Source organism: Lactuca sativa, chromosome 2 (genome assembly GCF_002870075.4).
Source record: "Lactuca sativa cultivar Salinas chromosome 2, Lsat_Salinas_v11, whole genome shotgun sequence".
NCBI lineage: Eukaryota > Viridiplantae > Streptophyta > Magnoliopsida > Asterales > Asteraceae > Lactuca > Lactuca sativa.
This window is the reverse complement of record NC_056624.2, coordinates 182,160,827-182,173,331: the sequence shown is the minus strand read 5'-3', so window position 1 is coordinate 182,173,331 and position 12,505 is coordinate 182,160,827. Positions and strand designations below refer to the sequence as shown.

The window sequence follows — 12,505 nt, the reverse complement described above, 5'->3', positions numbered from 1 at the left end:
TCTTGTTGAAAACCTTGGAATTGGGGAATGAATTGTTGTTGTGGTTGTTGTTGGAAGAATTGTAGGTTGTAGTGAAGGTTAGTGAATAAAAGTTGTTGTTGGATTGGAGAATTCAACAATTGCATATATGTTTGATAATCACTTAGAGTGTTTGAGGTGTTTGGATTGTGGAGTATTTTGGTTGGGATCCATTTTTTTAAAGAAAAGTGAAAGAAAGTTGGAGTATTTTTTTGGATTTAGAAGTGTAAAATGAAGAGTGAAAGTGTAATATATATATATATATATATATATATATATATATATATATATATATATATATATATATATATATATAAAAGGTGGTGTTATTTAAATTTAAAATTTAATTAAAATTTTTTTTTGTAAACTCCAAACGGTCAAAAACATAGCTGTTACTCTCTCTCTCTCTCTCTCTCTCTCTCTCTCTCTCTCTCTCTCTCTCTCTCTCTCTCGTTTTAATTGGCCGTCTTCGTCCGTGATACGCACCATGCCACAAGGCACCTACGCGTGCCTAAGGCGGTGTTCACGTGTAGATGGCCTTGCCACGTAAGCCCCACGCGTAGCCACCATTACTCCATACCGTATAACCTTATCACATTATTTGTTGGTTGTTGGCAAATCTAGATAATCAAATTTTTAATACAATTCAAAAATCAAGAAAAAGAACAACACAAATACAACGAAAAAAAGACGTTTTTTGATCCTCATAAGCAAGGGAAGTACTCTATTTTTCATATTATTCTCATGTGTTCGTTTTTTGGACAGTTAATCGAAGTGTCAAATTTAATACTTGGGTTGTTGGGTGTAAAACTTAATTTTGGCATGTATTTCGTTGTAATTTTTTTTCTAGCTTTTTATTAAATTCAATACAATTCTACAATTTCGATTTTTTTTTTATTGTTTTTAAATTCGTTCAAAAAAGAAAGGAATTACTTATATTTGTTATCATCAAATGTTGAAATCTAGAACTACAAATTTTGTTTGATTCTCTTTATGAGTTCTAGAGCCTATCATGTAGCTCTTCCATTTAGAACGTTTTAACTGACTCACCTGGTAGGGGTCTGTTTGCTTTCTTTTTATTATTCAGTTCACTTAGGAGTAGGTGGCAAATAAAAACCAATAAGAAGAAAAAATATGTGCAGGTATTTTTTGAATGGAAAATAAATCTGGTACATTTTTATTTGGTAAATGTAAGTATACGAAAACTTATATGCCTTTCATAAACAGAAAAATATCACTTGCATGATTTTCCCGATTACGTCATATTTATTCTACTAAATTAAAAAGATTTTTTTTATTGAATTAAGTTATTTTTCCAGTAAGTCCGAAAAATAACAAACTAAACGATAAGCCTTGAAATTTCTATCATATTTTGGCTTCATATCATTGATTTGATGAATTTTAGTATTCTTTAGAATAAATATCAGCTATGTTGAAAGCTATAAAAAAAATGAGCGATATACAAATTCAATTAACTATAGTTTGATAATTAAAAAGATTAAAATTCACATCTGATCATTTAACTTTTGAATTTATGTTTATTTGGTTAGTTAACTTGATTTAGGTTAAATGTCATTGAACTTGATACTTTTAACCAAAATGTCACTATGAGCGGTTATACCTAGTTTCTTGTATGTGGCAACTCACATAACTTATTGGGACATCATCATTTGGGAGGGGTTTCAAAAAATACTAAACAACAATCTTTCACTCTTTCAGTTCATATCGCGTTCACTCATAAGCATAACGGGTGAATTGAAGACTAAAATCAACACTGCAAGTCGGAAGAGAGGTACGTAACTTTGCTAAAACAACTTCCTTAACCTTTGATTTTGAAAAATTAAGTGTCGATTTTGAAAAAAGTGTAAAGTGTCAAAGTTAACTACAATGGAGAGGAGAAGGGGTGTGCCAAACCATTACAGTACGGGGGGAGGGGGTATGTGTATAAGGACTAATGATGCATATTAAACAAATGGAGCACTCGACTTACTAATGTACCTTGTACTATGAGGCTTTGAGCAACCGCTTAGTCAAAAAAAAATTGTTACTCTATTGGAAATTCAACATTGACAAGAAGCTTCAACTTACCGATGTGTGATTTAGATTTCAAGAAATGCATGGTTCATGGACATAATAATGGAGGTTACACTTTTTATGTAAAGTAACTATTATGAGGAAGATTTGGGTTTGATTTTAGAAATGATGCAATTAATTTGAGTTGCGATTAAAAGGATGAGAAAGATGATGATAGTGAATATGAACAATATGAGGATGTTGGTTTCTTTGATGATTGCCTAATGGAAGCTGATAATATTGAGTATGAAAAGGGTGAGGATGATGGTTTGTTTTAGAGTTGTCAAAAATTGTACCATGGAAAACCAACCAACATGTTGCCAACCGAACCAAAAAAGTTGGTAGCCAATATATTTGGTAGCAAACATACTTGGTTGGTAGTATGTACCAATTAAACAATCTTGGTACGGTAATTATACAAAAGTTTGAATACCATGATAATATCATACCAACCAATTCATATATATATATATATATATATATATATATATATATATATATATATATATATATATATATAATATATATATATATATGAACGAAATCGTATATTTCAATTGTTAATTGTGTTTAGTGTTTACAATTTTAAAAACATTATGTACATTAGTCAATAGTTATTACCACGTTAAAACACTAAATTAAAACCTTACTTTAAAAGGATTCTTTTGTTAATTAAAAGAATTGTATAACTAATTTCTTTACTAAACGTCAAAGTTACACGGTATTTTTGCTTATTTTTAAATCTTACAATAAAAAATTAAAAGAAATGGGTATATACCATTAGCAATTTATACCAACCAAACCTATTGGTAGTCAAATATATTACTTGGTATGGTACCGGTAGCTTTTTTTTATAACAGTTATAATTGGTACGGTACATGGTTGAAAGAAAAACGAATTGGTTTCCTACCAATCCAACCCTTAGTTTGTTTGATGAAATTAATATGGGTTGTGCAATATATATATATATATATATATATATATATATATATATATATATATATATATATATATATATATATATATATATATATATATATATATATATATATATATATATATATATTGCACAACCCATATTAATTTCATCAAACAAACTAAGGGTTGGATTGGTAGGAAACCAATTCGTTTTTCTTTCAACCATATATATTACATTACACTATTTTACTCTAAAAATAATAGGGAAAATGACATATACGCCCTATAAACTTTTTAGGGTTAACTCTTTTAGTCACTTAACTTAAAAAGTGGCTTTACGAAGGAACAAACTTTGGTCTACCTGTCTTTTTAGTCCTCTTGACTTGCTATAACCGGTTTAAGTGCCACATACCCAAAACTTGGGCCCCTCCCTTCTTCCTCCTGCTGAGCAACACCATCACAAACTTTAAGAGACCAAAAACTTGAGGGCCACCCATCCCTGTCTCTCTCTCAATTGAATAATTGTTACCCAAAAAACAAAAGAAATTAGGGCTTTTATGCCCCTCATCATCACTTGTCTGATCGATCAAAGGAAAAAAAACACGAATGAACGACTGTAGTCAAGAAGGAAACGCTAAGCAACAAATAGTCTGGTGGTTGCTGATTGACTACAAAGAGAAAGGGATCTTCAATATCCTTCCAAGATCTAATGAACCTTTTCAATCCAACGTCTAATTTCCACCCAAGTTTCGAATCTTATAAAATTGTGTCAGTTGGAAAATCAAAGCTCTCCCATAAAATGGTTTTGTTTCTTCTAACATCTCTAATTAATGGTTTTGTTTCTTCCATCATCTCTAATTATAAGATTACCGGAGTTTGTTAACTGGAGAACAGGACTGAAACTACTCGCGATGGATAAGTTATTGGTTGACCAAACTTTAGCCAATGAGTGATTATAAACGATTAGAACTCCATTTCGTGTAAAACTACATTTCCAGGTAAATCGCGAACAGGGTTGTTTCTATTAGCCACCCAGACCACTGTGAGAGACGGATTATGATACCAAATTCCAAGATATCGAGAACCAGAAGAACTATTACCAGGAGTCAAGATGCGAGCAGGAAAAGAAACATGAATTGAAAAGAGAAAACTCCTTCGGTGCGAAATCGAGTTGGAGATGGAAGGAATCAGAAGGAACAGCCTTGCTCGAGACATAATTTGCGAAGGAGAGAAAGTGACTGCCGATCCAAGGGAGCAAACAAGTTGCGATGGCAGCTCTGGCGAGTTTCTCGGTTGTAATTGCTCGACACGAGCAGGAGAGATTCAAAGGGAAAAAGAACTTGGTCTGACGCAATCAGTAGTAGCGAGTGAGCAGATGGGGGCTGCCCCGATAGCTCTCGACTTCTTCTTTTTTGGTTCTGGCTTTATGTACAAAGGGGATGAGGATGGTTGGCCTGATGGAACAAGGCAAGCAAAAGTAACAACATATGCGGGTGTTTGGTTGTTGAGTCTGCAAAAGATAGTGAAAACGAGCGGGATGCAAGGGTCTGTTAGTCATCAAGGAGAGAGAGAGAAAGAGAGAGAGAGAGAGAGAGAGAGAGAGAGAGAGAGAAAGAAAGAAAGAGAGAGAGAGAGAGAGAGAGATTCAATGTTGTGGGACCTTATAATTTTTTTATTTAATTAAAATATAAAAATAAGTGAGCTGGTATAGGGGTAACCGGGTTACCCTTTCGTTTTCTGAAAAAAGATGTATTGGACCCGACAAAACCAAATTTGTTCCATTTAAAAACAATTTAAAAAGTTAAGTGACTAAAAGAGTAAACCCTAAAAACTTCATAGGAGGTATGTGTCATTTTCCCAAAATAACATATACCAAGTATATACATTATAAATATATACAAAATGCAAGTTAACTTTTCTCTTTATAAGTTAATGTAGCTAATAGTACTCTTCGTGATGCATATTGTACAATAAAGGTTGATCTATTATGCACATCTACTCATTTCTTTTGCTATTGTGCGCCTCCTTCTTGCCGTGTGATTGAATTACAACATTCAAAACATCTAAATTATGAAACTTGTCCCTAAACTATTTCCATTTATTGACAAACTATCTCCAAATCCAAATTATTTTCCTTAAACTTTTTAAAATTAGATACTTAGAAGTTTAACCCAAACTTTCTATTGTTTATATGTTTTTCAACTTTATTTACTATATAGTAACAGCTATTGAGGGTTGTCATATTACTTGGAAACAATAGTCTTTTTTTTTTTTTTTTTTTTTTTTTTTTTTTTTTTCAATTCTGGTCTTATTTTTAACTAGGGAAAAATATTTTATGGGCTTATTAATATGTTTTTTACTCTACTTTGAAAAGACATTTTTCATCCTTTTTATTTTTTAAATGTTACTTTAACCGATGAAGCTTCAACTTTGTAAAATATAATTGGTTTATACACAACAAAAGCATGTAAAAACCCGCAACAATGTGCGGGCTCATTTACTAGTATATTTTTAATTTATATAGTTTCTAACAAAATTTTCATTATATCTATTATGCATTTTTTTGCAAGTTTTCTGTACATTTTTTTGAACGGCGGTGTTAGTATATGTCTGAGATTGATAGAAACTCCTAGTTAGACACCTTATTAGCCGTATGAGCTTGCCCCAAATTTTTCTAACTTTATCAATTATATTATTAACCGATATCAATGAATATAATAAATCAATAGCATTTTACTATATCACATAATATTGCAAATAAACAATATTATATTTAAATTATGATCATACAATTAAATTAGTTAGAGATATATAAGCTTAAACTTGAACAAAAATATATTGATTGGAATAGAATAATACAACATCAAATATGTAGTGTTATTTTGTTCATTTATTTAAACTATTTTGATGCAACAAATGATTTTCTGCAAAAGTAAAATGATACAAAAGGTAATATAAAAAAATATATTTAGAAATCTTCTTATGTCATAGGATATTCTGTGAAATCAGACTATACGAACCGTTTCATATGAATACTATACAACAAAGTCAAATATCATATGCTATTTGATGCACTCTCATAATAATACTTATTAGGTGTAAGACTCATGTATTACATGAGTTCATTTAAAAGAAAAAATAAATATGAAATTCATTTGAGAAGTTTGAATTTATGTGAAAAATTAGAAGAATATTGAATTATTAAAATAAAGTGTTTTTTTCTTTTTTTATATTTAAACAAATAATTTAGATAAATAAACAAAGAAAACTAATAAGGCTTTAATGTAGAAATTTAGAAAGTAGAAGGAAAGTCAATTAATGAATTGATATGTATTTATTATTATATTTATTATAATTATTACATTTAAATATTATATGTAATTTCAAAAAAAAATAGAAAAAACCACAAAATGTCATGTGGAAAAAATTTAATTTAAAATAACCACAAAATGACATGTGGCCAAATTAATGAGAATGTGAAATATGGCAAAAAGATTTTCATTTATTAGAGTAAATTTTAATACCTACATTTACATAAAGGAAATCAAATCGATATATTAAATCAACCTATGTAAACAAAGTCAAATACATTATGCTCATAAAAAATGATATTTGGAGGATAACAAAAAATATTTTATGTCAAAGTAAAACTATATAAAAGATAAAATGGAAAAATGATATTTGAAGATGTCCTTATACCATGATGGTGTATCAAATAAGTATCTTTTATAAATACTAAAAACCAAGACAAATCAAGTATACTCATACTATACTTTTTTCATTTTTTGAATACTAAACTGCAAAAATGGTCAATGTAGTATGTATTTTTGGGATTTTAGTCCAAACCACGATTTTTTTGGATTGGTGGTCCTTTTGAGGTGGTTTGTTTGTGATGTTAGTCCATTGGTAAATTGAAATGAATGTAATGCCCTTCTGATTTATTTTTTATTTTTTTATTTAATTTAAATGAAAAAAATAATAAAGTTGGGCCCACCTCTCTCTCTCTCTCTCTCAAAAGAACACTGAACACACATACATGATTAAATTAAACACATACACAAATCACATGTATACACAGGAGGTGGAGAAACAAACGAGAAAGGATCGAGTTTTTTTTTTGCCTCCGCCATTTTCCAGATCATGACCGATATAATTTGGTGTGTGTGTGTGTGTTGTATTTCGCTTGTTGGGTTTTTGGAACTCGATTTGAAAAATAAAAACACACATACACAATCAAATCAATTTTTGGGGATGAACTCATATACACAAATCGATTCCGATTTCAGGGTTTTTTTTTTTTTTTTTTTTTTTTTTTTTTTTTTTGTTTCAAAAGCGATTTGAAGAAACATACCTAAACCACAAGCACACAATTAAAGAATCTGGGCCACTGTTATTGTTGTGAAGCACTGATTTGTGTAGAGGAATCAGACAACGCCACTGCTTCCATTTTCTTCATGATTTCAAACTTTTGGGGCGAAAATGGAGGCACAAAAGGTTGACTCTTGTAAATATGAGCATACACAAGGTCATTATCATACTCATTTGCATTTGAATCGTGGATGAAGGATTGTATATTATACTCTCGGTTTCAAGAATCATTTGAGATTCGTTCTCATTACCTTTCAATCGAACCAAAGCAGCAAATACTTTATGTAACGCCCGTAGATCTGGGCTAGTCAATTTAGAGACGATAAACATCAAAAATGACTTTTTGATAGAATAGTGTTTAGTATAAATAATCTTAACCAAGTTGTAGTATATGTCACAAGGTTTTCGTACATATAAAAAACGCTGAAATCCGAGTTATAACGAAGAAGTTATGACCTGTCGTAGTTTCGCGACAGATTCGGCACGACGTTGTAGGACGTAAATAGTGAATTTACGACAGAGCAATTTTTAGCCTTAGCGATCTAAACAAAATTTGTAGAATACGTTAAACCGAGAGTGTGCATAAATGAAACGTCCAAATCTGACTTCGTATAGTTATGATTTTTCTAAGTTTCAGCTTATCAGTATGCAATCCAAAACTCAATATTTAGATCGAGTGATCTCTAGCTGAAACAATCTAAAAGAGAATCGAAGATCTCATCGATAGTAGTAAAACGGTAAAAAGACAGACGAAAATGGATATCAGATGAATAAGTTATGAATTTATAACGGACTTTTCCTGTCCCGGCCTACTAAAAATATAATATTAAAAATGAAGTCAAAATTAGTCGACAGAGTCTAAATGAAAGTTATAGAGCATAATCTCACCTACGCGTGGATATAAAGAGCATCGAAAACGGAGCTCGTATGCGAAAGATATGAATTTCTGAAGTTCGGAACACAAACTTCAATATGTGTCAGAACTCACGACGTGAACTCAATGATTGACACCTTCAGAGCCTAACACACTGATGTCACGACTACGCACCTGATGACGACCAAGTTCACGACGTGAAAAAGCCTAGTTCACAATGTGAATAGCGAAATTCAGCCCTATAAATAGAAATCGAAGGCATCCGGTTTTGGTTGCTAATTTCTCAACCTCTCTCCTACTTTTCTCATCATTAAGCCTACTTTTAGCCCCCCGAAGTCCCGATATCATCACCGACACCCAAAGAAATCCCAAAGCCTTGAAGATCCCGAGAAAAAGACTTTTCGAGCCGAAACTCTGCCTGCGTGAAGCCTGGTTTTTGAAGATATCTCGGTTTCATCGAAGAATATTACTTTATAGAGCCGTAGTGCTGTCCGATCATCGTCTTATCATGTGAGTGTGTAGTCAGTTTCATTTAACACATAGATATGAAATATCTTCTATAAAATACATGCTATGTGTTTTTATATTATTTTTTTTATTTGAGATAATGTTTATTGAATGATTTATACCTGTTTAGAATGATTTAAACAGTATATGTATTTGTATCTACAAATATGTTGGGTAGAACATGGGTAGATGAAATAGTTGATGTGAGACGAAATAAAATAATGAGAAGTTTTGGTGATAATGATGTTCCGGTTAACTAGTGGAATATAGATGGCGACCATAGACTTTTCTAGACAATCCAAAAGAGATTTAACAGGCTTGTAACATGTAGGTGTTTTGAACTATGTTTTCATTAAGTGATACTGTTCATTAAAGTAATTTTGAACTGAGTGTTCACTAGATGTTTTGAACTATGTGTTTACCAGGTATATTTGAACTAAGTGTTCACTAGGTGTTTTTGAACTAGATGTTCATTAAGTATTTTTAATTGAGTGTTTACCAGATGTTTTAAACTACTTGTTTAACAGTTGTATAAACCTTGACAACTATGGATTTAATGCTTGTTGTATGAACCTTGGACAACAGTGAACTTTGTGACAATTCCTTAGGTTAATCCTTAGGAATGAATGAGTGAAGGATGATTGATTCTTAGGGTAAATTCTTAAGAATTAAATGAAATAACGGGGATGAGTAATTGGGTTGATTGTTTGATGATTGAATATAATAATTATATTATTGTGGGTTGAAAACTCTATATGTTCACCAGGCCCCCAAGCCTGACCCACTCAGTTTTTCTTTGTATTACAGGTAGTGGTACCAGTGCATAAGTTGGATGACTTATTAAGATATTTTAGATATAGACCAGTAGTTGTAAATAACTGTTGTAAGGTCTATTTAGTACTATTTATGCTTTTGGTCTGTATCGAAACATGACATCCCAAGATTTTGTTATTTAATGAAAATACATTTCTTTAAGAAATCTTTTGATAAAATTTTATCATATTTTGTTTTGGGCACAAATTCCGCAACTCTTTTAATCAAAGGATTACTCTGATTTTATAAAACAAAGCATAAATAAATCGGTTTTTTTCTGGCCGTGAAAATTGGGGATGTCACACTTTAACCTTCTTATCCACCAACCCCATCGACGTCATTATAAACCCCGATTTCGGTCAAATTTGAAGTTGAAATCGACGAATTGATCGATCCAAAAGAGGAACAAGTTTCCAACGTCATTGATTCCGGCACCGAACCTGAATCACCACTAGTTCCACCTATTTCCCCGAATCCCCATTGTTTATCAAACTCTCACCATTCCCTTCCAAACAATCCAAACGAAGAAGAAGAAGAAGAAGAAGAAGAAGAAGAAGAAGAAGAAGAAGAAGAAGAAGAAGAGAGAGAGAGAGAGAGAGAGAGGTGGGCTCAACTTTATTATTTATTTTATTTTTCATTTAAATTAAATAAAAAAACATAAAAAATAAATCAGAAGGGCATAATTATCATTTCAATTTACCGATGGACCAAAATTACAGACAAACTACTTCAAAATGACCGCCAATAAAAAAATAAAAGAAAAAAAAAATCATGATTTGGTTTAAAACCTCACAAAAATATGTACTAAAAACATTTTCGCAATATTGTCTTTTTTTAATGCCTACGCCCTACGTTTAGTTAAGGCACTCATAAGTCATAACAATACTCGTTTCAATGCCACGTCTACATAAGTCAAGTCATACATGCTGACTTCCTTATATATTAACGTTTTCGATTTTACCATCTAGATATACAATGGCAGAAATTCAAATGACCACCTATGACATCGTCATCTTCGGAGCATCTGGTTTCACAGGCAAGCACGTAGTTAGAGAAGCTCTCAAGTTTCTTTCACCGAATTCGCCTCTCAAATCACTTGCGTTAGCCGGTCGGAACCTTTCAAAACTATCCGAAACACTAAAATGGGCTTCAAAATCTCCCCCAACCATCCCCCTCCTCGTTGCTGACACCTCCGACACATCCTCTCTCCGCCGCATGGCTTCCCAAGCAAAACTTGTCCTTAACTGCGTTGGTCCTTTTCGCCTTCACGGTGACCCAGTCGTCGATGCCTGTGTTGAAGCCGGATGTGATTATTTAGATATTTGTGGTGAGCCGGAGTTCATGGAGAGGATAGAGGCCGTTTACCATGAGAAGGCGGTGGAGACCGGTAGCTTGGTGATTTCAGCTTGTGGGTTTGATTCTATTCCAGCTGAATTCGGGTTTATGTTCAATTCCAGGCAATGGGTTTCTCCGGCGGCTCCTAATCGGGTTCAAGCCTATCTACATCTTGAATCGGATAAAAGGATAGTTGGAAATTTTGCGACGTATGAGTCTGCGGTTTTGGGGTTCGCTAATGCTGATAACCTCATCAAATTGCGACGATCAGGACGAAGAAGAGCTCGACCTTCGGTATGGTACAGTAATCATCGTTTTGTGTATTTATTTATATTCTGCTCTTAACTTTTTTTTCTCAGATTCCTGGTTATGCTCCTACAAAAGGATCGATAATAGAACACCAGAAAGAGCTCGGACTTTGGGCCCTTAATCTCGCATCCGCCGATGCCACTGTTGTTCGGAGAACACTCTCGATCCTTACAGAAAATCCCACTGGTCTCCATGGAGTGAATGAGGATCCTAAAATGGCAGATAAACGAGTCGCATTTTGGTCCAGAGTAAAACCTGCTCATTTCGGAGTAAAGGTTGGCAGCAAGAAGCTTCTGGGTCTTCTTCCATGGATCGCAATGGGGTTGTCGATTATGCGGTTGTGCGGATCCTCTGTGGGTAGGTGGTTTCTGTTGACATTCCCTTCAGTTTTCAGTCTTGGAGTTTTTACGAATAAGGGTCCAACCAAAGAGCAATTGGAGAGTGCTAGTTTTAAGATGTGGTTCGTCGGCCATGGATTCAGTGATGCGAATCTTGCTTCTCAGAGAAACGCAACGCCTGATACAGAAATTATTACGAGGGTGACGGGGCCTGACGTCGGGTATCTCACAACTTCGATCATTCTGGTTCAGTGTGCGTTGATCATTTTGGAGCGACGGGGAGATCTTCCGAAAGGCGGCATCTTAACTCCTGGAATCGTTTTTGGCCCCACTCATCTTCAAGATCGACTACAGGAGAATGGTGTTTCCTTTGATTTGATTTCAAAGACTCAGCTCTATACATGAATTGGATGCTTTTCTTATTAGTTTTACTTTTAGTCTTTTAGATGCAATAAAATGAGGTAGCAATGCCATCTATCTACCCGTAGTCCCTATATAAAAAAATGAAACATCTTTGTATAACAAAGTCATTTTGTATGAGTTTCATTATATAATAAAAGATATTATTATTTTACAATGTTGCGTGTTTTATTATAATTTGAAATTACTTTATTACTTTTGTAAAGACTAGATTAAGCTATAAAAAAACATTATGATTAACTGATTTATTTCAACTTATAAAAAAAAAAAAAAAAAAGACAAAAAAAGTCTTTTGACAAGGTTTATTCTTTGGATTTAGTTCCTACATATAATATCTTATTTCTTTTATTAAAATGATCTAAAGTTATTATTTTATTTTTACTTTTATATTATTATTATTATTATTATTATAAAATATGTTATTTTTTCTTATACCATATGTATTTGAAATCATAACTCCTCAATTTTTAACTAAACCTAATGATTGTTTATAGAAATTCTTTAAACACAAAACTACAAAAATAGTTCCGTG

At 32.6% G+C, this 12,505-nt stretch overlaps 1 protein-coding gene across 1 annotated transcript; it reads left to right on the top strand.

The window, feature by feature from the left end:
• Positions 1-10,546: 10,546 nt before the first annotated feature.
• Positions 10,547-12,244, top strand: LOC111920041 (probable mitochondrial saccharopine dehydrogenase-like oxidoreductase At5g39410). The gene is made up of 2 exons (XM_023915609.3): positions 10,547-11,200; positions 11,266-12,244. The coding sequence occupies exons 1-2, from the start codon at positions 10,547-10,549 to the stop codon at positions 11,956-11,958; spliced, it is 1,347 nt and encodes a 448-aa protein (XP_023771377.1). The 3' UTR covers positions 11,959-12,244.
• The last annotated feature ends 261 nt before the right edge of the window (positions 12,245-12,505 follow it).

Bases quoted from the DNA above. Each gene is read 5' to 3' on its own strand.
- LOC111920041 (XM_023915609.3), top strand. From the start codon at position 10,547: ATGGCAGAAATTCAAATGACCACCTATGACATCGTCATCTTCGGAGCA. The intron at 11,201-11,265 runs GTATGGTACAGT...TTTTTTTCTCAG, and splicing joins GAAGAAGAGCTCGACCTTCG to ATTCCTGGTTATGCTCCTAC.